Source organism: Scyliorhinus torazame, chromosome 14 (genome assembly GCF_047496885.1).
Source record: "Scyliorhinus torazame isolate Kashiwa2021f chromosome 14, sScyTor2.1, whole genome shotgun sequence".
NCBI lineage: Eukaryota > Metazoa > Chordata > Chondrichthyes > Carcharhiniformes > Scyliorhinidae > Scyliorhinus > Scyliorhinus torazame.
In genome coordinates, this window is record NC_092720.1 from 227,126,955 (window position 1) to 227,154,936 (window position 27,982).

At 50.7% G+C, this 27,982-nt stretch overlaps 1 protein-coding gene across 5 annotated transcripts in view; it reads left to right on the plus strand.

The window, feature by feature from the left end:
* Nucleotides 1–8,730: 8,730 nt before the first annotated feature.
* Nucleotides 8,731–27,982, plus strand: part of kifc1 (kinesin family member C1) — a 38,982-nt gene continuing 19,730 nt past the window's right edge. The window contains exons 1-5 of one of the 5 annotated variants that reach the window (XM_072475814.1): nt 8,731–8,845; nt 22,323–22,431; nt 24,082–24,216; nt 25,177–25,261; nt 26,355–26,429. In XM_072475814.1, the coding sequence (XP_072331915.1) occupies nt 22,339–22,431; nt 24,082–24,216; nt 25,177–25,261; nt 26,355–26,429 (388 nt within the window). In that variant the 5' untranslated portion in view covers nt 8,731–8,845; nt 22,323–22,338. Of the gene's footprint in view, nt 8,846–9,281; nt 9,683–22,322; nt 22,432–23,274; nt 23,476–24,081; nt 24,217–25,176; nt 25,262–26,354; nt 26,430–27,982 lie in introns of those variants that run through there. The other 4 variants (XM_072475813.1, XM_072475816.1, XM_072475815.1 and 1 more) reach the window with 4 other exon arrangements.

A 27,982-nucleotide genomic window follows, 5' to 3' on the forward strand; every position in this document is an offset into this window, starting at 1 on the left:
TCTCTCTCAGTCCCTGCCTCACTCTCTATCTCCCAGTCCCTGCCTCACTCTCTATCTCTCAGTCCGTGCCTCACTCTCTATCTCTCAGTCCCTGCCTCACTCTCTCTCTCCCAGTCCCTGCCTCACTCTCTATCTCTCAGTCCCTGCCTCACTCTCTATCTCCCAGTCCCTGCCTCACTCTCTATCTCTCAGTCCCTGCCTCACTCTCTCTCTCCCAGTCCCTGCCTCACTCTCTCTCTCCCAGTCCGTGCCTCACTCTCTATCTCTCAGTCCCTGCCTCACTCTCTCTCTCCCAGTCCCTGCCTCACTCCCTCTCTCTCAGTCCCTGCCTCACTCTCTATCTCTCAGTCCGTGCCTCACTCTCACTCTCCCAGTCCCTGCCTCACTCCCTCTCTCTCAGTCCCTGCCTCACTCTCTATCTCTCAGTCCGTGCCTCACTCCCTCTCTCTCAGTCCCTGCCTCACTCTCTATCTCTCAGTCCCTGCCTCACTCTCTATCTCTCAGTCCCTGCCTCACTCTCTATCTCTCAGTCCCTGCCTCACTCTCTATCTCTCAGTCCCTGCCTCACTCTCTATCTCTCAGTCCCTGCCTCACTCTCTATCTCTCAGTCCCTGCCTCACTCTCTATCTCTCAGTCCCTGCCTCACTCTCTATCTCTCAGTCCCTGCCTCACTCTCACTCTCTCAGTCCCTGCCTCACTCTCTCTCTCCCAGTCCCTGCCTCACTCCCTCTCTCTCAGTCCCTGCCTCACTCTCTATCTCTCAGTCCGTGCCTCACTCCCTGTCTCTCAGTCCCTGCCTCACTCTCTATCTCTCAGTCCCTGCCTCACTCTCTATCTCTCATCCCTGCCTCACTCTCTCTCTCTCTCTCAGTCCCTGCCTCACTCCCTCTCCCAGTCCCTGCCTCACTCCCTCTCTCCCCGTCCCTGCCTCACTCCCTCTCTCTCAGTCCCTGCCTCACTCCCTCTCTCTCAGTCCCTGCCTCACTCTCTATCTCTCAGTCCGTGCCTCACTCTCTATCTCTCTCCCAGTCCCTGCCTCACTCTCTATCTCTCTGTCCCTGCCTCACTCCCTCTCTCTCAGTCCCTGCCTCACTCTCTATCTCTCAGTCCCTGCCTCACTCTCTATCTCTCAGTCCGTGCCTCACTCTCTATCTCTCAGTCCCTGCCTCACTCTCTCTCTATCTCTGTCCGTGCCTCACTCTCTATCTCTCAGTCCCTGCCTCACTCTCACTCTCTCAGTCCCTGCCTCACTCTCTCTCTCCCAGTCCCTGCCTCACTCCCTCTCTCCCAGTCCCTGCCTCACTCTCTATCTCTCAGTCCGTGCCTCACTCTCTATCTCTCTCCCAGTCCCTGCCTCACTCTCTATCTCTCAGTCCCTGCCTCACTCTCTATCTCTCAGTCCCTGCCTCACTCTCTCTCTCAGTCCCTGCCTCACTCCCTCTCTCTCTCCCAGTCCCTGCCTCACTCTCTCTCTCTCTCAGTCCCTGTCTCACTCCCTCTCTCTCTCCCAGTCCCTGCCTCACTCTCTATCTCTCAGTCCCTGCCTCACTCTCTCTCTCTCAGTCCCTGCCTCACTCTCACTCTCTCAGTCCCTGCCTCACTCTCTCTCTCAGTCCGTGCCTCACTCTCTATCTCTCAGTCCCTGCCTCACTCTCTATCTCCCAGTCCCTGCCTCACTCTCTATCTCAGTCCGTGCCTCACTCTCTATCTCCCAGTCCCTGCCTCACTCTCTCTCTCCCAGTCCCTGCCTCACTCTCTATCTCTCAGTCCCTGCCTCACTCTCTATCTCCCAGTCCCTGCCTCACTCTCTCTCTCTCAGTCCCTGCCTCACTCTCTCTCTCTCAGTCCCTGCCTCACTCTCTCTCTCTCCCAGTCCGTGCCTCACTCTCTATCTCTCAGTCCCTGCCTCACTCTCTATCTCCCAGTCCCTGCCTCACTCTCTATCTCTCAGTCCGTGCCTCACTCTCTATCTCTCAGTCCCTGCCTCACTCTTTCTCTCCCAGTCCCTGCCTCACTCTCTATCTCTCAGTCCCTGCCTCACTCTCTATCTCCCAGTCCCTGCCTCACTCTCTATCTCTCAATCCCTGCCTCACTCTCTCTCTCCCAGTCCCTGCCTCACTCTCTCTCTCCCAGTCCCTGCCTCACTCTCTCTCTCCCAGTCCCTGCCTCACTCTCTATCTCCCAGTCCCTGCCTCACTCTCTATCTCTCAGTCCCTGCCTCACTCTCTATCTCCCAGTCCCTGCCTCACTCTCTATCTCTCAGTCCCTGCCTCACTCTCTCTCTCCCAGTCCCTGCCTCACTCTCTCTCTCCCAGTCCGTGCCTCACTCTCTATCTCTCAGTCCCTGCCTCACTCTCTCTCTCCCAGTCCCTGCCTCACTCCCTCTCTCTCAGTCCCTGCCTCACTCTCTATCTCTCAGTCCGTGCCTCACTCTCACTCTCTCAGTCCCTGCCTCACTCTCTCTCCCAGTCCCTGCCTCACTCCCTCTCTCTCAGTCCCTGCCTCACTCTCTATCTCTCAGTCCGTGCCTCACTCCCTCTCTCTCAGTCCCTGCCTCACTCTCTATCTCTCAGTCCCTGCCTCACTCTCTATCTCTCAGTCCCTGCCTCACTCTCTATCTCTCAGTCCCTGCCTCACTCTCTATCTCTCAGTCCCTGCCTCACTCTCTATCTCTCAGTCCCTGCCTCACTCTCTATCTCTCAGTCCCTGCCTCACTCTCTATCTCTCAGTCCCTGCCTCACTCTCTATCTCTCAGTCCCTGCCTCACTCTCTATCTCTCAGTCCCTGCCTCACTCTCTATCTCTCAGTCCGTGCCTCACTCTCTATCTCTCAGTCCCTGCCTCACTCTCTATCTCTCAGTCCCTGCCTCACTCTCTCTCTCTCTCTCTCAGTCCCTGCCTCACTCTCTCTCTCCCAGTCCCTGCCTCACTCCCTCTCTCCCAGTCCCTGCCTCACTCCGTCTCTCCCAGTCCCTGCCTCACTCCGTCTCTCCCAGTCCGTGCCTCACTCTCTATCTCTCAGTCCGTGCCTCACTCCCTCTCTCTCAGTCCCTGCCTCACTCTCTATCTCTCAGTCCCTGCCTCACTCTCTATCTCTCAGTCCCTGCCTCACTCTCTCTCTCTCTCTCTCTCAGTCCCTGCCTCACTCTCTCTCTCCCAGTCCCTGCCTCACTCCCTCTCTCCCAGTCCCTGCCTCACTCCGTCTCTCCCAGTCCCTGCCTCACTCCGTCTCTCCCAGTCCGTGCCTCACTCCCTCTCTCTCAGTCCCTGCCTCACTCTCTCTCTCTCAGTCCCTGCCTCACTCTCTATCTCTCAGTCCGTGCCACACTCTCTCTCTCCCAGTCCCTGCCTCACTCTCTCTCTCTCTCCCAGTCCCTGCCTCACTCTCTCTCTCTCCCAGTCCGTGCCTCACTCCCTCTCTCTCAGTCCCTGCCTCACTCTCTCTCTCTCTCTCTCTCTCAGTCCCTGCCTCACTCTCTCTCTCTCAGTCCCTGCCTCACTCTCTATCTCTCAGTCCCTGCCTCACTCTCTATCTCTCAGTCCCTGCCTCACTCTCTATCTCTCAGTCCCTGCCTCACTCTCACAGTCCCTGCCTCACTCTCTCTCTCCCAGTCCGTGCCTCACTCTCTCTCTCTCAGTCCCTGCCTCACTCTCTCTATCTCAGTCCCTGCCTCACTCTCTCTCTCTCTCTCAGTCCCTGCCTCACTCTCTCTCTCTCAGTCCCTGCCTCACTCTCTATCTCTCAGTCCCTGCCTCACTCTCACTCTCTCAGTCCCTGCCTCACTCTCTCTCTCCCAGTCCGTGCCTCACTCTCTCTCTCTCAGTCCCTGCCTCACTCTCTCTCTCCCAGTCCCTGCCTCACTCTCTCTCTCTCTCAGTCCCTGTCTCACTCTCTCTCTCTCTCTCAGTCCCTGTCTCACTCCCTCTCTCTCTCCCAGTCCCTGCCTCACTCCCTCTCTCTCAGTCCCTGCCTCACTCTCTATCTCTCAGTCCCTGCCTCACTCTCTCTCTCTCAGTCCCTGCCTCACTCTCTCTCTCCCAGTCCCTGCCTCACTCTCTCTCTCTCAGTCCCTGTCTCACTCCCTCTCTCTCTCCCAGTCCCTGCCTCACTCCCTCTCTCTCAGTCCCTGCCTCACTCTCTATCTCTCAGTCCCTGCCTCACTCTCTCTCTCCCAGTCCCTGCCTCTCTCTCTCCCAGTCCCTGCCTCACTCCCTCTCTCTCTCAGTCCCTGCCTCACTCCCTCTCTCTCTCCCAGTCCTTGCCTCACTCTCTCTCTCCCAGTCCCTGCCTCACTCTCTCTCTCCCAGTCCATGCCTCACTCTCTCTCTCCCAGTCCCTGTCTCACTCTCTATCTCTCAGTCCGTGCCTCACTCTCTCTCTCTCAGTCCCTGCCTCACTCCCTCTCTCTCTCCCAGTCCTTGCCTCACTCTCTCTCTCCCAGTCCCTGCCTCACTCTCTCTCTCCCAGTCCATGCCTCACTCTCTCTCTCCCAGTCCCTGTCTCACTCTCTATCTCTAAGTCCGTGCCTCACTCTCTCTCTCCCAGTCCCTGCCTCACTCTCTCTCTCCCAGTCCATGCCTCACTCTCTCTCTCCCAGTCCCTGCCTCACTCTCTATCTCTCTCTCTCAGTCCCTGCCTCACTCTCTATCTCTCAGTCCCTGCCTCACTCTCTCTCTCCCAGTCCCTGCCTCTCTCTCTCCCAGTCCCTGCCTCACTCCCTCTCTCTCAGTCCCTGCCTCACTCCCTCTCTCTCTCCCAGTCCTTGCCTCACTCTCTCTCTCCCAGTCCCTGCCTCACTCTCTCTCTCCCAGTCCATGCCTCACTCTCTCTCTCCCAGTCCCTGTCTCACTCTCTATCTCTCAGTCCGTGCCTCACTCTCTCTCTCTCAGTCCCTGCCTCACTCCCTCTCTCTCTCCCAGTCCTTGCCTCACTCTCTCTCTCCCAGTCCCTGCCTCACTCTCTCTCTCCCAGTCCATGCCTCACTCTCTCTCTCCCAGTCCCTGTCTCACTCTCTATCTCTCAGTCCGTGCCTCACTCTCTCTCTCCCAGTCCCTGCCTCACTCTCTATCTCTCAGTCCCTGCCTCACTCTCTATCTCTCAGTCCCTGCCTCACTCTCTCTCTCCCAGTCCATGCCTCACTCTCTCTCTCTCAGTCCCTGCCTCACTCGCTCTCTCCCAGTCCCTGCCTCACTCTCTCTCTCTCTCACTCCCTCTCTCTCTCCCAGTCCCTGCCTCACTCCCTCTCTCTCAGTCCCTGCCTCACTCTCTATCTCTCAGTCCCTGCCTCACTCTCTCTCTCCCAGTCCCTGCCTCTCTCTCTCCCAGTCCCTGCCTCACTCCCTCTCTCTCAGTCCCTGCCTCACTCCCTCTCTCACTCCCAGTCCTTGCCTCACTCTCTCTCTCCCAGTCCCTGCCTCACTCTCTCTCTCCCAGTCCATGCCTCACTCTCTCTCTCCCAGTCCCTGTCTCACTCTCTATCTCTCAGTCCGTGCCTCACTCTCTCTCTCAGTCCCTGCCTCACTCCCTCTCTCTCTCCCAGTCCTTGCCTCACTCTCTCTCTCCCAGTCCCTGCCTCACTCTCTCTCTCCCAGTCCATGCCTCACTCTCTCTCTCCCAGTCCCTGTCTCACTCTCTATCTCTCAGTCCGTGCCTCACTCTCTCTCTCCCAGTCCCTGCCTCACTCTCTATCTCTCAGTCCCTGCCTCACTCTCTATCTCTCAGTCCCTGCCTCACTCTCTCTCTCCCAGTCCATGCCTCACTCTCTATCTCTCAGTCCCTGCCTCACTCTCTCTCTCCCAGTCCCTGCCTCACTTTCTCTCTCCCAGTCCCTGCCTCACTCTCTATCTCTCAGTCCCTGCCTCACTCTCTATCTCTCAGTCCCTGCCTCACTCTCTATCTCTCAGTCCCTGCCTCACTCTCTATCTCTCAGTCCCTGCCTCACTCTCTCTCTCAGTCCCTGCCTCACTCTCTCTCTCAGTCCCTGCCTCACTCTCTCTCTCCCAGTCCCTGCCTCACTCTCTCTCTCCCAGTCCCTGCCTCACTCTCTATCTCTCAGTCCGTGCCTCACTCTCTCTCTCTCCCAGTCCCTGCCTCACTCTCTCTCTCTCAGTCCCTGCCTCACTCTCTCTCTCCCAGTCCCTGCCTCACTCTCTCTCTCCCAGTCCCTGCCTCACTCTCTATCTCTCAGTCCGTGCCTCACTCTCTCTCTCTCCCAGTCCCTGCCTCACTCTCTCTCTCTCAGTCCCTGCCTCACTCTCTCTCTCCCAGTCCCTGCCTCACTCCCTCTCTCTCAGTCCCTGCCTCACTCTCTCTCTCCCAGTCCCTGCCTCACTCCCTCTCTCTCAGTCCCTGCCTCACTCTCTCTCTCTCAGTCCCTGCCTCACTCTCTCTCTCCCAGTCCCTGCCTCACTCTCTCTCTCCCAGTCCCTGCCTCACTCTCTCTCTCCCAGTCCCTGCCTCACTCTCTCTCTCTCTCAGTCCCTGCCTCACTCTCTCTCTCTCAGTCCCTGCCTCACTCTCTCTCTCTCTCAGTCCCTGCCTCACTCTCTCTCTCTCTCAGTCCCTGCCTCACTCTCTCTCTCTCTCAGTCCCTGCCTCACTCTCTCTCTCTCTCAGTCCCTGCCTCACTCTCTATCTCTCAGTCCCTGTCTCACTCCCTCTCTCTCTCTCAGTCCCTGCCTCACTCTCTATCTCCCAGTCCCTGCCTCACTCTCTCTCTCTCTCAGTCCCTGCCTCACTCTCTCTCTCTCTCAGTCCCTGCCTCACTCTCTATCTCTCAGTCCCTGTCTCACTCCCTCTCTCTCTCTCAGTCCCTGCCTCACTCTCTATCTCCCAGTCCCTGTCTCACTCCCTCTCTCTCTCTCAGTCCCTGCCTCACTCTCTATCTCCCAGTCCCTGTCTCACTCCCTCTCTCTCTCTCAGTCCCTGCCTCACTCTCTCTCTCTCAGTCCCTGCCTCACTCTCTCTCTCCCAGTCCCTGCCTCACTCTCTCTCTCCCAGTCCCTGCCTCACTCTCTCTCTCCCAGTCCCTGCCTCACTCTCTCTCTCCCAGTCCCTGCCTCACTCCCTCTCTCTCAGTCCCTGCCTCCCTCTCTCTCTCTCAGTCCCTGCCTCCCTCTCTCTCTCTCAGTCCCTGCCTCACTCTCTCTCTCTCAGTCCGTGCCTCACTCTCTCTCTCCCAGTCCCTGCCTCACTCTCTCTCTCCCAGTCCCTGCCTCACTCTCTCTCTCCCAGTCCCTGCCTCACTCTCTCTCTCCCAGTCCCTGCCTCACTCTCTCTCTCCCAGTCCCTGCCTCACTCTCTCTCTCCCAGTCCCTGCCTCACTCTCTCTCTCCCAGTCCCTGCCTCACTCTCTCTCTCCCAGTCCCTGCCTCACTCTCTCTCTCCCAGTCCCTGCCTCACTCCCTCTCTCCCAGTCCCTGCCTCACTCCCTCTCTCTCAGTCCCTGCCTCACTCTCTCTCTCCCAGTCCCTGCCTCCCTCACTCTCTCTCAGTCCCTGCCTCACTCTCTCTCCCAGTCCCTGCCTCACTCCCTCTCTCCCAGTCCCTGCCTCACTCCCTCTCTCTCAGTCCCTGCCTCACTCTCTCTCTCCCAGTCCCTGCCTCACTCTCTCTCTCTCAGTCCCTGCCTCCCTCACTCTCTCTCAGTCCCTGCCTCACTCTCTCTCTCAGTCCCTGCCTCACTCTCTATCTCTCAGTCCCTGCCTCACTCTCTCTCTCCCAGTCCCTGCCTCACTCCCTCTCTCCCAGTCCGTGCCTCACTCTCTCTCTCCCAGTCCCTGCCTCCCTCACTCTCTCTCAGTCCCTGCCTCACTCTCTCTCTCCCAGTCCCTGCCTCACTCTCTCTCTCTCAGTCCCTGCCTCCCTCACTCTCTCTCAGTCCCTGCCTCACTCTCACTCTCTCAGTCCCTGCCTCACTCTCTCTCTCTCAGTCCCTGCCTCCCTCTCTCTCTCTCAGTCCCTGCCTCACTCTCTATCTCTCAGTCCCTGCCTCCCTCTCTCTCTCTCAGTCCCTGCCTCCCTCACTCTCTCTCAGTCCCTGCCTCACTCTCTCTCTCTCAGTCCCTGCCTCCCTCTCTCTCTCTCAGTCCCTGCCTCACTCTCTATCTCTCAGTCCCTGCCTCCCTCTCTCTCTCTCAGTCCCTGCCTCCCTCACTCTCTCCCAGTCCGTGCCTCCCTCTCTCTCTCTCAGTCCCTGCCTCACTCTCTCTCTCTCAGTCCCTGCCTCACTCTCTCTCTCTCAGTCCCTGCCTCCCTCTCTCTCTCTCAGTCCCTGCCTCACTCTCTATCTCTCAGTCCCTGCCTCCCTCTCTCTCTCTCAGTCCCTGCCTCCCTCACTCTCTCTCAGTCCCTGCCTCACTCTCTCTCTCTCAGTCCCTGCCTCACTCACTCTCTCTCAGTCCCTGCCTCACTCTCCCACTCTCAGTCCCTGCCTCACTCCCTCTCTCCCAGTCCCTGCCTCACTCCCTCTCTCTCAGTCCCTGCCTCCCTCACTCTCTCTCAGTCCCTGCCTCACTCTCTCTCTCTCAGTCCCTGCCTCACTCCCTCTCTCCCAGTCCCTGCCTCACTCCCTCTCTCTCAGTCCCTGCCTCACTCTCTCTCTCTCAGTCCCTGCCTCACTCTCTCTCTCTCAGTCCCTGCCTCACTCTCTATCTCTCAGTCCCTGCCTCACTCTCTATCTCTCAGTCCGTGCCTCACTCCCTCTCTCTCAGTCCCTGCCTCACTCTCTCTCTCTCCCAGTCCCTGCCTCACTCTCTCTCTCCCAGTCCCTGCTGGTTTTCCAGGTTGACACATTCGTTACGGATCCGGGTTGGTTTTCCGGATCGGGTATTCCGGTTGGATCCAGGTGGGTTTTCAGGGCGGGTTTTCCGGGCGGGATTCCCGCTTCCGGCGGGTTTTCCGGGCTGACGGATCCGGGCGGGTTTTCCGGGCTGACGGATCCGGGCGGGTTTTCCGGGCTGACGGATCCGGGCGGGTTTTCCGGGCTGACGGATCCGGGCGGGTTTTCCGGGCTGACGGATCCGGGCGGGTTTTCCGGGCTGACGGATCCGGGCGGGTTTTCCGGGCTGACGGATCCGGGCGGGTTTTCCGGGCTGACGGATCCGGGCGGGTTTTCCGGGCTGGGACGGTGGGGACGGATCCGGGTGACAGTTTTGACGGTTGGCGCTTTGAAATGTGACGGTTGGCCATTGCGACGTCACGGACTGTGACGTCGCGGCGGGCGCCGACCAATGGAAGGGGCGGCCGGCGCCCCACGTGGCCCCGCCCCGGCCAATGGCGGGACGGGGCGGGACATTTAAAAACTTCCGGTCGCCCGCGAGCCCCTTGAACGGAAAACTCCAGCGGGAACCTCGTCCCGGAAAACCGGCCTCGTCCCGGAAAACCGGCCTCGTCCCGGGAATCCGCGCCTCGTCCCGGGAATCCGCGCCTCGTCCCGGGAATCCGCGCCTCGTCCCGGAAAACCGGCCTCGTCCCGGAAAACCGGCCTCGTCCCGGGAATCCGCGCCTCGTCCCGGGAATCCGCGCCTCGTCCCGGGAATCCGCGCCTCGTCCCGGGAAACCGGCCTCGTCCCGGGAAACCGGCCTCGTCCCGGAAAACCGGCCTCGTCCCGGGAAACCGGCCTCGTCCCGGAAAACCGGCCTCGTCCCGGGAAACCGCGCCTCGTCCCGGAGCTCGTCTTGGGTGAGAGAGAATTTAAACCAGGAGAGAGGGAATGTGAGAGAGAGAGAGAGAATTTAAACCAGGAGAGAGGGAATGTGTGAGAGAGAGAGAGAGAATTTAAAGCAGGAGAGAGGGAATGTGTGAGAGAGAGAGAGAATTTAAACCAGGAGAGAGGGAATGTGTGAGAGAGAATTTAAACCAGGAGAGAGGGAATGTGAGAGAGAGAGAATTTAAACCAGGAGAGAGGGAATGTGTGAGAGAGAGAGAGAATTTAAACCAGGAGAGAGGGAATGTGAGAGAGAGAGAGAGAATTTAAACCAGGAGAGAGGGAATGTGAGAGAGAGAGAGAGAATTTAAACCAGGAGAGAGGGAATGTGTGAGAGAGAGAGAGAATTTAAACCAGGAGAGAGGGAATGTGTGAGAGAGAGAGAGAATTTAAACCAGGAGAGAGGGAATGTGAGAGAGAGAGAGAGAATTTAAACCAGGAGAGAGGGAATGTGTGAGAGAGAGAGAGAATTTAAACCAGGAGAGAGGGAATGTGTGTGAGAGAGAGAATTTAAACCAGGAGAGAGGGAATGTGAGAGAGAGAGAGAATTTAAACCAGGAGAGAGGGAATGTGAGAGAGAGAGAGAGAATTTAAACCAGGAGAGAGGGAATGTGTGAGAGAGAGAGAGAATTTAAACCAGGAGAGAGGGAATGTGTGTGAGAGAGAGAATTTAAACCAGGAGAGAGGGAATGTGAGAGAGAGAGAGAGAATTTAAACCAGGAGAGAGGGAATGTGTGAGAGAGAGAGAATTTAAACCAGGAGAGAGGGAATGTGAGAGAGAGAGAGAGAATTTAAACCAGGAGAGAGGGAATGTGTGAGAGAGAGAGAGAGAGAATTTAAACCAGGAGAGAGGGAATGTGAGAGAGAGAGAGAATTTAAACCAGGAGAGAGGGAATGTGTGAGAGAGAGAGAATTTAAACCAGGAGGGAGGGAATGTGAGAGAGAGAGAGAGAATTTAAACCGGGAGAGAGGGAATGTGAGAGAGAGAGAGAGAGAATTTAAACCAGGAGAGAGGGAATGTGTGAGAGAGAGAGAGAGAGAATTTAAACCAGGAGAGAGGGAATGTGAGAGAGAGAGAGAGAATTTAAACCAGGAGAGAGGGAATGTGTGAGAGAGAGAGAGAGAATTTAAACCAGGAGAGAGGGAATGTGAGAGAGAGAGAGAGAATTTAAACCAGGAGAGAGGGAATGTGTGAGAGAGAGAGAGAATTTAAACCAGGAGAGAGGGAATGTGTGAGAGAGAGAGAGAATTTAAACCAGGAGAGAGGGAATGTGTGAGAGAGAGAGAGAGAATTTAAACCAGGAGAGAGGGAATGTGAGAGAGAGAGAGAATTTAAACCAGGAGAGAGGGAATGTGAGAGAGAGAGAGAGAATTTAAACCAGGAGAGAGGGAATGTGTGTGAGAGAGAGAATTTAAACCAGGAGAGAGGGAATGTGTGAGAGAGAGAGAGAGAATTTAAACCAGGAGAGAGGGAATGTGTGAGAGAGAGAGAGAATTTAAACCAGGAGAGAGGGAATGTGTGAGAGAGAGAGAATTTAAACCAGGAGAGAGGGAATGTGTGTGAGAGAGAGAATTTAAACCAGGAGAGAGGGAATGTGTGAGAGAGAGAGAGAGAGAATTTAAACCAGGAGGGAGGGAATGTGAGAGAGAGAGAGAATTTAAACCAGGAGAGAGGGAATGTGTGAGAGAGAGAGAGAGAGAGAATTTAAACCAGGAGAGAGGGAATGTGAGAGAGAGAGAGAATTTAAACCAGGAGAGAGGGAATGTGAGAGAGAGAGAGAGAATTTAAACCAGGAGAGAGGGAATGTGTGTGAGAGAGAGAATTTAAACCAGGAGAGAGGGAATGTGTGAGAGAGAGAGAGAGAATTTAATCCAGGAGAGAGGGAATGTGTGAGAGAGAGAGAATTTAAACCAGGAGAGAGGGAATGTGTGAGAGAGAGAGAATTTAAACCAGGAGAGAGGGAATGTGTGTGAGAGAGAGAATTTAAACCAGGAGAGAGGGAATGTGAGAGAGAGAGAGAGAATTTAAACCAGGAGAGAGGGAATGTGAGAGAGAGAGAATTTAAACCAGGAGAGAGGGAATGTGTGAGAGAGAGAGAGAATTTAAACCAGGAGAGAGGGAATGTGTGAGAGAGAGAGAATTTAAACCAGGAGAGAGGGAATGTGTGAGAGAGAGAGAGAGAATTTAAACCAGGAGAGAGGGAATGTGTGAGAGAGAGAGAGAGAGAATTTAAACCAGGAGAGAGGGAATGTGTGAGAGAGAGAGAGAGAGAATTTAAACCAGGAGAGAGGGAATGTGAGAGAGAGAGAGAATTTAAACCAGGAGAGAGGGAATGTGTGAGAGAGAGAGAATTTAAACCAGGAGAGAGGGAATGTGTGAGAGAGAGAGAATTTAAACCAGGAGAGAGGGAATGTGTGAGAGAGAGAATTTAAACCAGGAGAGAGGGAATGTGAGAGAGAGAGAGAATTTAAACCAGGAGAGAGGGAATGTGTGAGAGAGAGAGAATTTAAACCAGGAGAGAGGGAATGTGTGAGAGAGAGAGAATTTAAACCAGGAGAGAGGGAATGTGTGAGAGAGAGAGAGAGAATTTAAACCAGGAGAGAGGGAATGTGAGAGAGAGAGAGAATTTAAACCAGGAGAGAGGGAATGTGTGAGAGAGAGAGAGAGAGAGAGAGAATTTAAACCAGGAGAGAGGGAATGTGTGAGAGAGAGAGAATTTAAACCAGGAGAGAGGGAATGTGTGAGAGAGAGAGAGAGAGAGAGAGAGAGAGAGAGAATTTAAACCAGGAGAGAGGGAATGTGTGAGAGAGAGAGAATTTAAACCAGGAGAGAGGGAATGTGTGAGAGAGAGAGAATTTAAACCAGGAGAGAGGGAATGTGTGAGAGAGAGAGAGAGAATTTAAACCAGGAGAGAGGAAATGTGTGAGAGAGAGAGAGAATTTAAACCAGGAGAGAGGAAATGTGTGAGAGAGAGAATTTAAACCAGGAGAGAGGGACTGTGTGAGAGAGAGGGAGAGAATTTAAACCAGGAGAGAGGGAATGTGTGTGAGAGAGAATTTAAACCAGGAGAGAGGAAATGTGTGAGAGAGAGGGAGAGAATTTAAACCAGGAGAGAGGGAATGTGTGTGAGAGAGAGAATTTAAACCAGGAGAGAGGGAATGTGAGAGAGAGAGAGAGAATTTAAACCGGGAGAGAGGGAATGTGAGAGAGAGAGAATTTAAACCAGGAGAGAGGGAATGTGTGTGAGAGAGAGAATTTAAACCAGGAGAGAGGGAATGTGAGAGAGAGAGAGAGAATTTAAACCAGGAGAGAGGGAATGTGAGAGAGAGAGAGATTTTAAACCAGGAGAGGGAATGTGTGAGAGAGAGAGAGAATTTAAACCAGGAGAGAGGGAATGTGTGAGAGAGAGAGAGAGAGAATTTAAACCAGGAGAGAGGGAATGTGTGAGAGAGAGAGAGAGAGAATTTAAACCAGGAGAGAGGGAATGTGTGAGAGAGAGAGAGAATTTAAACCGGGAGAGAGGAAATGTGTGAGAGAGAGAATTTAAACCAGGAGAGAGGGACTGTGTGAGAGAGAGGGAGAGAATTTAAACCAGGAGAGAGGGAATGTGTGAGAGAGAGGGAGAGAATTTAAACCAGGAGAGAGGGAATGTGTGTGAGAGAGAATTTAAACCAGGAGAGAGGGAATGTGAGAGAGAGAGAGAGAATTTAAACCGGGAGAGAGGGAATGTGAGAGAGAGAGAATTTAAACCAGGAGAGAGGGAATGTGTGTGAGAGAGAGAATTTAAACCAGGAGAGAGGGAATGTGAGAGAGAGAGAGAGTATTTAAACCAGGAGAGAGGGAATGTGAGAGAGAGAGAGATTTTAAACCAGGAGAGGGAATGTGTGAGAAAGAGAGAGAGAATTTAAACCGGGAGAGAGGGAATGTGTGTGAGAGAGAGAATTTAAACCAGGAGAGAGGGAATGTGAGAGAGAGAGAGAGAATTTAAACCAGGAGAGAGGGAATGTGAGAGAGAGAGAGAGAATTTAAACCAGGAGAGAGGGAATGTGAGAGAGAGAGAGAGAGAGAATTTAAACCAGGAGAGAGGGAATGTGTGTGAGAGAGAGAATTTAAACCAGGAGAGAGGGAATGTGAGAGAGAGAGAGAGAATTTAAACCAGGAGAGAGGGAATGTGAGAGAGAGAGAGAATTTAAACCAGGAGAGGGAATGTGTGAGAGAGAGAGAATTTAAACCGGGAGAGAGGGAATGTGAGAGAGAGAGAGAGAATTTAAACCAGGAGAGAGGGAATGTGTGAGAGAGAGAGAGAATTTAAACCAGGAGAGAGGGAATGTGAGAGAGAGAATTTAAACCAGGAGAGAGGGAATGTGTGAGAGAGAGAGAGAATTTAAACCAGGAGAGAGGGAATGTGTGAGAGAGAGAGAGAATTTAAACCAGGAGAGAGGGAATGTGTGTGAGAGAGAGAATTTAAACCAGGAGAGAGGGAATGTGTGAGAGAGAGAGAGAATTTAAACCAGGAGAGAGGGAATGTGTGAGAGAGAGAATTTAAACCAGGTGACAGGGAATGTGTGAGAGAGAGAGAGAATTTAAACCAGGAGAGAGGGAATGTGTGAGAGAGAGAGAGAATTTAAACCAGGAGAGAGGGAATGTGTGAGAGAGAGAGAGAATTTAAACCGGGAGAGAGGGAATGTGTGAGAGAGAGAATTTAAACCAGGAGAGAGGGAATGTGTGAGAGAGAGAGAGAATTTAAACCAGGAGAGAGGGAATGTGAGAGAGAGAGAGAGAATTTAAACCAGGAGAGAGGGAATGTGTGAGAGAGAGAGAGAATTTAAACCAGGAGAGAGGGAATGTGTGAGAGAGAGAGAGAATTTAAACCGGGAGAGAGGGAATGTGTGAGAGAGAGAATTTAAACCAGGAGAGAGGGAATGTGTGAGAGAGAGAGAGAATTTAAACCGGGAGAGAGGGAATGTGTGAGAGAGAGAATTTAAACCACGAGAGAGGGAATGTGAGAGAGAGAGAGAGAATTTAAACCAGGAGAGAGGTTATGTGTGAGAGAGAGAGAGAATTTAAACCAGGAGAGAGGGAATGTGAGAGAGAGAGAGAGAATTTAAACCAGGAGAGAGGGAATGTGAGAGAGAGAGAGAGAATTTAAACCAGGAGAGAGGGAATGTGTGAGAGAGAGAGAGAATTTAAACCAGGAGAGAGGGAATGTGTGAGAGAGAGAGAATTTAAACCAGGAGAGGGAATGTGTGAGAGAGAGAGAATTTAAACCGGGTGAGAGGGAATGTGAGAGAGAGAGAGAGAATTTAAACCAGGAGAGAGGGAATGTGTGAGAGAGAGAGAATTTAAACCAGGAGAGAGGGAATGTGAGAGAGAGAGAGAGAATTTAAACCAGGAGAGAGGGAATGTGTGAGAGAGAGAGAGAATTTAAACCAGGAGAGAGGGAATGTGTGAGAGAGAGAGAATTTAAACCAGGAGAGAGGGAATGTGTGAGAGAGAGAGAATTTAAACCAGGAGAGAGGGAATGTGTGAGAGAGAGAGAGAATTTAAACCAGGAGAGAGGGAATGTGAGAGAGAGAGAGAGAATTTAAACCAGGAGAGAGGGAATGTGTGAGAGAGAGAGAGAATTTAAACCAGGAGAGAGGGAATGTGAGAGAGAGAGAGAGAATTTAAACCGGGAGAGAGGGAATGTGTGAGAGAGAGAGAGAATTTAAACCAGGAGAGAGGGAATGTGTGAGAGAGAGAGAGAATTTAAACCGGGAGAGAGGGAATGTGTGAGAGAGAGAATTTAAACCAGGAGAGAGGGAATGTGTGAGAGAGAGAGAATTTAAACCAGGAGAGAGGGAATGTGAGAGAGAGAGAGAATTTAAACCAGGAGAGAGGGAATGTGTGAGAGAGAGAGAGAATTTAAACCAGGAGAGAGGGAATGTGTGAGAGAGAGAGAATTTAAACCGGGAGAGAGGGAATGTGTGAGAGAGAGAATTTAAACCAGGAGAGAGGGAATGTGTGAGAGAGAGAGAATTTAAACCGGGATAGAGGGAATGTGTGAGAGAGAGAATTTAAACCAGGAGAGAGGGAATGTGAGAGAGAGAGAGAGAATTTAAACCAGGAGAGAGGGAATGTGAGAGAGAGAGAGAATTTAAACCAGGGGAGAGGGAATGTGAGAGAGAGAGAGAGAGAATTTAAACCAGGAGAGAGGGAATGTGAGAGAGAGAGAGAGAATTTAAACCAGGAGAGAGGGAATGTGAGAGAGAGAGAGAGAATTTAAACCAGGAGAGAGGGAATGTGTGAGAGAGAGAGAGAATTTAAACCAGGAGAGAGGGAATGTGAGAGAGAGAGAGAGAGAGAGAATTTAAACCAGGAGAGAGGGAATGTGTGAGAGAGAGAGAGAATTTAAACCAGGAGAGAGGGAATGTGAGAGAGAGAGAGAGAATTTAAACCAGGAGAGAGGGAATGTGTGAGAGAGAGAGAGAATTTAAACCCGGAGAGAGGGAATGTGAGAGAGAGAGAGAGAGAATTTAAACCAGGAGAGAGGGAATGTGAGAGAGAGAGAGAGAGAATTTAAACCAGGAGAGAGGGAATGTGAGAGAGAGAGAGAGAGAGAATTTAAACCAGGAGAGAGGGAATGTGTGAGAGAGAGAGAGAGAATTTAAACCAGGAGAGAGGGAATGTGAGAGAGAGAGAGAGAGAATTTAAACCAGGAGAGAGGGAATGTGTGAGAGAGAGAGAGAGAATTTAAAGCAGGAGAGAGGGAATGTGAGAGAGAGAGAGAGAGAGAGAATTTAAACCAGGAGAGAGGGAATGTGAGAGAGAGAGAGAGAATTTAAACCAGGAGAGAGGGAATGTGAGAGAGAGAGAGAGAGAATTTAAACCAGGAGAGAGGGAATGTGAGAGAGAGAGAGAATTTAAACCAGGAGAGAGGGAATGTGAGAGAGAGAGAGAATTTAAACCAGGAGAGAGGGAATGTGAGAGAGAGAGAGAATTTAAACCAGGAGAGAGGGAATGTGAGAGAGAGAGAGAGAATTTAAACCAGGAGAGAGGGAATGTGAGAGAGAGAGAGAGAATTTAAACCAGGAGAGAGGGAATGTGAGAGAGAGAGAGAGAATTTAAACCAGGAGAGAGGGAATGTGTGAGAGAGAGAGAGAATTTAAACCAGGAGAGAGGGAATGTGAGAGAGAGAGAGAATTTAAACCAGGAGAGAGGGAATGTGAGAGAGAGAGAGAATTTAAACCGGGAGAGAGGGAATGTGAGAGAGAGAGAGAGAGAATTTAAACCAGGAGTGAGGGAATGTGAGAGAGAGAGAGATAGAATTTAAACCAGGAGAGAGGGAATGTGAGAGAGAGAGAGAGAGAATTTAAACCAGGAGAGAGGGAATGTGAGAGAGAGAGAGAATTTAAACCAGGAGAGAGGGAATGTGAGAGAGAGAGAGAGAGAATTTAAACCAGGAGAGAGGGAATGTGAGAGAGAGAGAGAATTTAAACCAGGAGAGAGGGAATGTGAGAGAGAGAGAGAGAGAATTTAAACCAGGAGAGAGGGAATGTGAGAGAGAGAGAGAGAGAGAATTTAAACCAGGAGAGAGGGAATGTGAGAGAGAGGGAGAGAATTTAAACCAGGAGAGAGGGAATGTGAGAGAGAGAGAGAATTTAAACCAGGAGAGAGGGAATGTGAGAGAGAGAGAGAGAATTTAAACCAGGAGAGAGGGAATGTGAGAGAGAGAGAGAATTTAAACCAGGAGAGAGGGAATGTGAGACAGAGAGAGAATTTAAACCAGGAGAGAGGGAATGTGAGAGAGAGAGAGAATTTAAACCAGGAGAGAGGGAATGTGTGAGAGAGAGAGAATTTAAACCAGGAGAGAGGGAATGTGAGAGAGAGAGAGAATTTAAACCAGGAGAGAGGGAATGTGTGTGTGAGAGAGAGAGAATTTAAACCAGGAGAGAGGGAATGTGAGAGAGAGAATTTAAACCAGGAGAGAGGGAATGTGTGTGAGAGAGAGAATTTAAACCAGGAGAGAGGGAATGTGAGAGAGAGGGAGAGAATTTAAACCAGGAGAGAGGGAATGTGTGAGAGAGAGAATTTATACCAGGAGAGAGGGAATGTGAGAGAGAGGGAGAGAATTTAAACCAGGAGAGAGAGAATGTGTGAGAGAGAGGGAGAATTTAAACCAGGAGAGAGGGAATGTGAGGGAGAGAGAGAGAGAATTTAAACCACGAGAGAGGGAATGTGTGAGAGAGAGAGAGAATTTAAACCAGGAGAGAGGGAATGTGAGAGAGAGAGAGAGAATTTAAACCAGGAGAGAGGGAATGTGTGAGAGAGAGAGAATTTAAACCAGGAGAGAGGGAATGTGTGAGAGAGAGAGAATTTAAACCAGGAGAGAGGGAATGTGAGAGAGAGAGAGAGAGAATTTAAACCAGGAGAGAGGGAATGTGAGAGAGAGAGAGAATTTAAACCAGGAGAGAGGGAATGTGAGAGAGAGAGAGAATTTAAACCAGGAGAGAGGGAATGTGAGAGAGAGAGAATTTAAACCAGGAGAGAGGGAATGTGAGAGAGAGAGAGAATTTAAACCAGGAGAGAGGGAATGTGAGAGAGAGAGAGAATTTAAACCAGGAGGGAGGGAATGTGAGAGAGAGAGAGAGGATTTAAACCAGGAGAGAGGGTATGTGAGAGAGAGAGAGAATTTAAACCAGGAGAGAGGGAATGTGAGACAGAGAGAGAATTTAAACCAGGAGAGAGGGAATGTGAGAGAGAGAGAGAATTTAAACCAGGAGAGAGGGAATGTGTGAGAGAGAGAGAGAATTTAAACCAGGAGAGAGGGAATGTGTGAGAGAGAGAGAATTTAAACCAGGAGAGAGGGAATGTGAGAGAGAGAGAGAGAATTTAAACCAGGAGAGAGGGAATGTGAGAGAGAGAGAGAGAATTTAAACCAGGAGAGAGGGAATGTGAGAGAGAGAGAGAGAATTTAAACCAGGAGAGAGGGAATGTGTGAGAGAGAGAGAGAATTTAAACCAGGAGAGAGGGAATGTGAGAGAGAGAGAGAATTTAAACCAGGAGAGAGGGAATGTGAGAGAGAGAGAATTTAAACCGGGAGAGAGGGAATGTGAGAGAGAGAGAGAGAGAATTTAAACCAGGAGTGAGGGAATGTGAGAGAGAGAGAGAGAGAATTTAAACCAGGAGAGAGGGAATGTGAGAGAGAGAGAGAGAGAGAATTTAAACCAGGAGAGAGGGAATGTGTGAGAGAGAGAGAGAGAGAATTTAAACCAGGAGAGAGGGAATGTGAGCGAGAGAGAGAGAATGTGAGCGAGAGAGAGAATGTGAGAGAGAGAGAGAGAATTTAAACCAGGAGAGAGGGAATGTGTGAGAGAGAGAGAATTTAAACCAGGAGAGAGGGAATGTGAGAGAGAGAGAGAGAGAATTTAAACCAGGAGAGAGGGAATGTGAGAGAGAGAGAGAATTTAAACCAGGAGAGAGGGAATGTGAGAGAGAGAGAGAGAATTTAAACCAGGAGAGAGGGAATGTGAGAGAGAGAGAGAGAGAATTTAAACCAGGAGAGAGGGAATGTGAGAGAGAGAGAGAGAGAATTTAAACCAGGAGAGAGGGAATGTGAGAGAGAGAGAGAATTTAAACCAGGAGAGAGGGAATGTGAGAGAGAGAGAGAGAGAATTTAAACCAGGAGAGAGGGAATGTGAGAGAGAGAGAGAATTTAAACCAGGAGAGAGGGAATGTGAGAGAGAGAGAGAGAGAATTTAAACCAGGAGAGAGGGAATGTGAGAGAGAGAGAGAGAGAGAATTTAAACCAGGAGAGAGGGAATGTGAGAGAGAGAGAGAGAATTTAAACCAGGAGAGAGGGAATGTGAGAGAGAGAGAGAATTTAAACCAGGAGAGAGGGAATGTGAGAGAGAGAGAGAGAATTTAAACCAGGAGAGAGGGAATGTGAGAGAGAGAGAGAATTTAAACCAGGAGAGAGGGAATGTGAGAGAGAGAGAGAATTTAAACCAGGAGAGAGGGAATGTGAGAGAGAGAGAGAATTTAAACCGGGAGAGAGGGAATGTGAGAGAGAGAGAGAGAGAATTTAAACCAGGAGAGAGGGAATGTGAGAGAGAGAGAGAATTTAAACCAGGAGAGAGGGAATGTGTGAGAGAGAGAGAGAATTTAAACCAGGAGAGAGGGAATGTGTGAGAGAGAGAGAATTTAAACCAGGAGAGAGGGAATGTGAGAGAGAGAGAGAATTTAAACCAGGAGAGAGGGAATGTGTGTGAGAGAGAGAGAATTTAAACCAGGAGAGAGGGAATGTGAGAGAGAGAATTTAAACCAGGAGAGAGGGAATGTGTGTGAGAGAGAGAATTTAAACCAGGAGAGAGGGAATGTGAGAGAGAGGGAATGTGAGAGAGAGGGAGAGAATTTAAACCAGGAGAGAGGGAATGTGTGAGAGAGAGAATTTATACCAGGAGAGAGGGAATGTGAGAGAGAGGGAGAGAATTTAAACCAGGAGAGAGGGAATGTGTGAGAGAGAGGGAGAATTTAAACCAGGAGAGAGGGAATGTGAGGGAGAGAGAGAGAGAATTTAAACCACGAGAGAGGGAATGTGTGAGAGAGAGAGAGAATTTAAACCAGGAGAGAGGGAATGTGAGAGAGAGAGAGAGAATTTAAACCAGGAGAGAGGGAATGTGTGAGAGAGAGAGAATTTAAACCAGGAGAGAGGGAATGTGTGAGAGAGAGAGAATTTAAACCAGGAGAGAGGGAATGTGTGTGAGAGAGAGAGAGAGAGAGAGAGAGAGAATTTAAACCAGGAGAGAGGGAATGTGTGTGTGAGAGAGAGAGAATTAAACCAGGAGAGAGGGAATGTGTGAGAGAGAGAGAATTTAAACCAGGAGAGAGGGAATGTGAGAGAGAGAGAGAGAGAATTTAAACCAGGAGAGAGGGAATGTGAGAGAGAGAGAGAGAATTTAAACCAGGAGAGAGGGAATGTGAGAGAGAGAGAGAATTTAAACCAGGAGAGGGGAATGTGTGAGAGAGGGAGAGAATTTAAACCGGGAGAGAGGGAATGTGTGAGAGAGCGAGAGAATTTAAACCAGGAGAGAGGGAATGTGAGAGAGCGAGAGAATTTAAACCAGGAGAGAGGGAATGTGAGAGAGAATTTAAACCAGGAGAGAGGGAATGTGTGAGAGAGAGAATTTAAACCGGGAGAGAGGGAATGTGTGAGAGCGAGAGAATTTAAACCAGGAGAGAGGGAATGTGTGAGAGAGAGAGAGAATTTAAACCAGGAGAGAGGGAATGTGTGTGTGAGAGAGAGAATTTAAACCAGGGGAGAGGGAATGTGTGAGAGGGAGCGGGAATGTGTGAGAGGGAGCGGGAATGTGTGAGAGGGAGCGGGAATGTGTGAGAGGGAGCGGGAATGTGTGAGAGGGAGCGGGAATGTGTGAGAGGGAGCGGGAATGTGTGAGAGGGAGCGGGAATGTGTGAGAGGGAGCGGGAATGTGTGAGAGGGAGCGGGAATGTGTGAGAGGGAGCGGGAATGTGTGAGAGGGAGCGGGAATGTGTGAGAGGGAGCGGGAATGTGTGAGAGGGAGCGGGAATGTGTGAGAGGGAGCGGGAAATTGTGAGAGGGAGCGGGAAATTGTGAGAGGGAGCGGGAATGTGTGAGAGGGAGCGGGAATGTGTGAGAGGGAGCGGGAATGTGTGAGAGGGAGCGGGAATGTGTGAGAGGGAGCGGGAATGTGTGAGAGGGAGCGGGAATGTGTGAGAGGGAGCGGGAATGTGTGAGAGGGAGCGGGAATGTGTGAGAGGGAGCGGGAATGTGTGAGAGGGAGCGCATTTAAACCAGGAGAGAGGGAATGTGTGAGAGGGAGAGAGAGAGAATTTAATCCTGTGTGGTTTGGGGAGGGAGAGGAGTGTGAGGGGTTGGGGAAATGTGGGAGCACTGGAATGTGGGGGGGGGGGGAAATGTGGAAGTGCTGGAATGTGGGTGGGGGGGGAAATGTGGGACAGCTGGAATGGGGAGAGGGGGAGATGTGTAAGGAGGAGAGGGGGGAATGTGGGAGGGTGAGAGAGAAGAGTGTGGGTATTTGGAGGCAGGGGAGAGAATAAGACCATAAGACGTAGGTACTGAGGCAGGCCACTCGGCCCATTGAGTCTGCTCTTCCATTCAATGAGATAATGGCTGATCTGATGTGATAATCCACAACACTTTCCCCATAACCCTCGATTTCCTCATTGATTAACAGTCTGTCTCTCTCGGCCTTGAACATACCTAACAACCCGGCCTCGACAGCTCTCTGCGGGAAAGAATTCCACAGATTCACTCCCCTCTGAGAGAAGAAATTCCTCCTCATCTCTGTCTTAAATGGACGACCCCCTTCCCCCGAGTATGCCGTCTCAGAGGGTGTGGGGGGGGGGCTTTGGGCAGAGGATGGTGGAGGCTCTGTTATTGAGAGCTTGCTGCTGGATTTGAGGGTAGTCTGGTGTGGTAGATGATCGGCTGTGATCCAGTGGAGCAGGCTCGAGGGGCCTGATGGTCTGCTCCTCGGTTTCTGTATTACGTACTGGCATTGTTTTAAAGTACCATGTGGGTGAAGGCGGTGTTGACGCTGTTCTCACTTTTGGCAACGTTCCTCTTTTTGAAGAATCCGGTGTGAGGTCATGGCTGCAAACCAACACAGCTTCACATTGCAGCCACACCTGGGTCCAGAGACCATTGCGAAGAAGCGCAAAGTGACAGATGACAATGCAGCGGTAAGTAGCACATTCAGTGGGGAGAAATCCCGCCATTGATCCGAAATAAACTGCAGGCCCTTTGCTGCTGCTCTGTGTATTGTGTGTATCGCAGGAGCAAATATCCGGCAAGATTGAGAAGTGAAGAGAAAAGGCTGAAGTGGTGTTGGAGTTAAAGGGAGATGACTGGGGACAAGGGTGTCCAACAGTGACGCTGCAGAACCAGTTACAATACCTCATCTCAATCCACTCCATCACTGATAACAGAACTGGGTCTTTTCAGCTGATATTTGAAAGCTTCTTATCTTGAGCTTTTAACTTCTCTCTCCTTATGACCTTTGAAATGTTTTTCGGTCAAATCTACCTTTGCCGCAGTGTCTATTTATGTCTGATCACATGCCTGTTTTGTGCTTTGGGACATTGCCTATGTTTCATGTATGATAAATGTGGAATATGACCAGGAACCCCAAGGCTATTGATCTCATCCATAACAATAATCTTTAGTGTCACAAGTAGGCTTACGTTAACGCTGCAATGAAGTTACTATGAAAATCCCCCAGTCGCCACATTCCGGCGCCTGTTTGGGTACACAGAGGGAGAATTCGGAATGTCCAATTCACCTAACAAGCACGTCTTTCGGGACTTGTGGGAGGAAACCGGAGCACCCGGAGGAAACCCACGCAGACACGGGGAGAACGTGCAGACTCCGCACGGACAGTGACCCAAGCCGGAATCGAACCTGGGACCCTGGCACTGTGAAGCAACAGTGCTAACCACCGTGCTACAGTCTACTGCGGCAGAAGAAAACTGAAGGCTACCCTGTGTTCTGTGTCTGAAGTATTTTTTTCAATGTTTATTTCAAAGGTTTTATGGTCTTCACTAGATCAGACCAGAGCTGTCGCTGCTGTCCTGGACATCCAATCTCCATGAGACGTAACTGGCCATGATTTTGCAACGTTTGATCAAGTCGAGTGTTAGAGCAAAAAGAACTTCATCCTGTCCTGATGGAATGTCGCCATCCTGAATCATTTCTCTCTCACAGATGTGTCATTATTAGTGTCACAAGTAGGCTAACATTAACACTGCAATGAAGTTACTGTGAAAATCCCCTAGTCTCCACATTCCGGTGCCTGTTCGGGTACACAGAGTGGGAATTCAGAATGTCCAATTCACCTAACAAGCATGGCATTCGGGACTTGTGGGAGGAAACCGGAGTGAACCCACGCAGACACTGGGAGTGCGTGCAGACTCCACACATGCTCCCAGACCTGAGTAGACTGCAGGTGTAAAATAATGTGTGAATACAAAAGTAAGACTGCTGGGGATGTATTCGTGAAGCACTGACCTGCTTTTACCCAAATTGCCCTGCACAGTTCAATCACAGCATGCTGATGCTTGGATGTAGCACTCGGTGTATGTGATATGATTAACTCGAAGTGGAATCCACAAATGCCATTCCCATTAAAATAACGCTGTGTGATTGCTGTGCAAAGTACATCTCTGCAGAACAATTTTTAAAAATTGTCTTTTTTCATTGTGCCTCTGCTGAAAATCCACTTTAATCGATGTGTTCCCAGGCTCTCTGTGCCAGGTTAGCACGTCCACTTGTGATAGTTTAAATGTAAACGTGCGGATACAGGTGACACTGAAATAGTTGCTCGCTTTTGACAGCGCTCTCCTCTAATGGACCGGAAGGTTAATATCGCGACCGTTGCTAACGATAACGGGAACCCATCTCATCGCTCACGCCTTCCTCAACCATCAGCAAAGAGAATGAAGCTGAATACAGCGGTGGACAACATTGATGTGAGTCCCCCAAAGTGGCTCTGTAGTCATAGACGTGGGGATAAACTGTGATGGGGGTGGGGTGGGAGTCAGTGCCTTTTTAAAAAAAAAAAAAGAAACCACAGTATTGAAGGCAGCAACAGGCGCTGAAATGATTGCAGCAATCATTCTCCAGACGCCATTGATCCTGAAACGCGGTCTCTGCACCACTGATTGTCCAGCCTGCCACTGCACGTTGGGGTCTCTGCTCTGCAAGCCCACCTCGGGACGGGCTGAAAGAGTTTGCTTTAAAGCAGCATCTTTCGCTTGAGTCGAGTTTATAGGATCAGGTCCCATGCTGCATTTCTGAGCTGCAGTTAATCTTTATTATTGCCACAAGTGGGCTTACATTAACACTGCAATGAAGTTACTTGAAATTCCCCTCGTCGCCACATTCCGGCGCCTGTTCGGGTACACAGAGGGAGAATTCAGAATGTCCAATTCACCTAACAAGCGCGTCTTTCGAGACTTGTGGGAGGAAACTGGAGCACCCGGAGGAAACCCACACAGACACGGGGAGAACGTGCAGACTCCGCACAGACAGTGACCCAAGCCGGGAATCGAACCTGGGATCCTGGCACTGTGCTACCGTGCGTTTAAACTAACACTTCAGCTCGTTGCTTCTGTCCGATGACTTGTTAAACCAAGACTCCTGCATGTGAATGTAAAGATTCCACCACCTGATTCGTAGGCAGTAGAAAAGCTCTTGAGCGCGCCACCCATCAGTAAACCAGTTGAAGTTGTTTTGTGTTGAAGAAAAACTGTCACCGGAACAGACTCTTGAATCAAAGACTGCTTTTGAGTATAGCTGCTGGATGATTCTGGGGGGCCCTGTCTGAGCTTATTTTTCTAGCTTTTGTGTTGCTAATGCCGTGTGACAACAAAGCCAGTTGAGGATTTATTTGCACAATAATGAAGTGTTATTTTTCTTACCTGATGCAGCCTGCCGTGGTTGTGAAGAAGTTTGGCTGTAGCAGCAGAATGATTTCAAACAGGCCCTCGATTGGGGTGAGGAGCCAGTATGGAGGTATGGACCTGTGCCTTGTTTCAGATTTGACAATCACTGCAGTGTTTTTTTTAATCCTCTCTGCATTCCCTGCTAATAATAATATTTATTAGTGTCACAAATAGGCTTCCATTACAACAAAGTTACTGTGAAAATCCCCAAGTCGCCACATTCCAGCGCCTGTTCGGGTACACAGAGGGAGAATTCAGAATGTCCAATTCACCTAACAGCACGTCTTTGGGACTTGTGGGAGGAAACCGGAGCACCCGGAGGAAACCCCCACGCAGACACTGGGAGAACGTGCAAACTCCGCACAGACAGTGACCCGAGCCGGAAATCTAACCTGGCGCTGTGAACTAACAGTGCTAACCACTGTGCTACCGTGCCGCTGTCTAGTTGCGTGCTGTTGGCTTACCAAACCCTTACTGAGATGAGGTGGGGGAAGTGGTCCAGTGGTTGCAACCTAGTACCACACAGTTTCCCCCTTTTTGAGCAGTGATGGTGTGATAAAGCCAGTGCAGTTTGCTCAGCCTGTCCCGTAAACATAGCATTTCTCTTACCGAAAGTGCATGTTGATTACTGTTCACAATTCATTTGCTGTCTGCACTGGCTAGGGAGCATATTGTTGCAAACCTGGTCTGCTCATGGCTAGCTCTCCATGCTCATCTCATTCCTCAACGCCTCCATATAACAGCATTCAGAATCCCACCGCCCACATCGTTATCCTTCCTCTCATCACCCACCCAAATACTTATAAGATCCTACTCCCGTCTAGGGGACGTTGTTGATTCTGACTCAGACTCCGAGAATTGGTTCCAATCTGCCGGTCCATAATGGAATGTCATCCAGCATTTAAATGACTATTTTGTTTGATGTAACTCTGAACAGTTAATGAGGTGGGGAGCTAAAGTTGATGGTGTGCAGCTTCGGGACAGAGTAATGAGCTTTGCCATATTCGAGCCAGTGTTCTGGCAGTGTTAACTGCAGAAAGTTAATGTGACCACAAACATGGCCCTGACCCGATGACTTGCTCTGCTAGATTTTGTAGCTTTGCGATGAATGGATGCCTCCACATAGGGTTCATATAAAACCTGTGCCATCTCATTTCCTACAGCTGGATTGACGAGAGCTGCTCAAGGGGCGGAGGCTAGGAGTCGGCCTGTGAACGGTGCTGCCACAGTCGCTGGAGGTAAGTGTGGTTCCTGCCTTGAGTTTCCCCCCACCCCGAGAAGGGAATAATCAGCATAAACCAGTTGATGTAACCCAACAATGCAACCAAGCCCATGTGAATTAGCACACCGTTTCACCTACAGCAGGGCTGATGCATGGTGTGGTGTTCTAATCTACCTATGGTAAGATAGAATTCGCTCTCTTCAAGAGTTCACGGTCTAGGGAAAGGTATGTCATTACAACTGAGATAAGACCATCCGATATAGGAGCACTGTACCCACTGTGCTACTGTGCTGCCTAGTACATATTCATCACAGGAACTCAACGAGGTTCCTCAGGCAGCACCTTCCAAACCCTCTGCTACCACCACCTAGAAGGACAAGAGCAGCAGGTATCTGGTGGGGTTCCCCTCCGAGTCACTCCCCACCCTGACTGGGAAATATATTGGCCGTTCCTTCACTGTCGCTGGGTCAAAATCCTGGAGCTCTCTCTCTATCTAACAGCACAGTCAGGTACTGCAGTGGGTTCAAAAAGGCAACTTACCAAGAACTTGGAGGGCAAGTTGAGATGGGGAATAAATGCTGGCCGAACCAGCAACGCGCACATCCCGTAAATTACATTTTTTTAAATTTCCAGTTTTTAAACCTTTATTATCAACTGACACTTAAATAGACAGGAATTCCCTGGCCAATAGAATTCTCTGTTCTCGCTGGCAGAGCACTCCCACTTGGGGGTTTCCCAGTGCCTTGTGGTGTGGTCAATGGGAAATTCCTTGATGGGTGTCATGCGTAGAGATTCCCACCACCAGCGGACGAAACACCGCCGAGAAACGCGGCTGGGGAACGAAGAATCCAGCCCTGCATTTACACCGTGAAAATTAGTCTTACAAACCCCCCCCCCCCCCCCCCCCCAAACACCAGGCAAACCCCCTCTTGAGTTGGGGAAGGCATGTCATAGGGCTTCCACTCTGTTGTGGAAATGCAAGAAACCTCAAAACAACCCTGCTTTCTGAAAAACAGACACTTCTGGCTGGAAACCTGCCACACTTTGCCTCTTCACAGCTGTTTTTCCAGTGCAGAGCAGCACTGCGCAGGCGGTGTAACTTGGCCACTCCTAACCCCTCGAGTATTCTTCGGCCTCTTTCATGTTCGAGTCCATTGTTCTTAACCCCCTTTTATACTTTCATGTCCCCCTTTTGCCCCCAGTTTCTGGTCAAAAGAAATTTTAATAACCTCTCCCTATTAATTTATGACGTTTTCCATCTATCATAGAATTTACAGTGCAGAAGGAGGCCATTCGGCCCATCGTGTCTGCACCGACCCTTGGAAAGAGCATCCTATTTAAACGCACACCTCGCCCTATCCCAGTAACCCCACCTAACCTTTTGGACACTAAGGGTCAATTGATGATGGCCAATCCACCTAATCTGTACATCTTACGACACTGCAATGAAGTTACTGTGCTAAGCCCCTAGTCGCCACATTCCGGCACCTGTTCGGGTACACAGAGGGAGAATTCAGAATGTCCAATTCACCTAACAGCACATCTTTCGGGGCTTGTGGGAGGAAACCG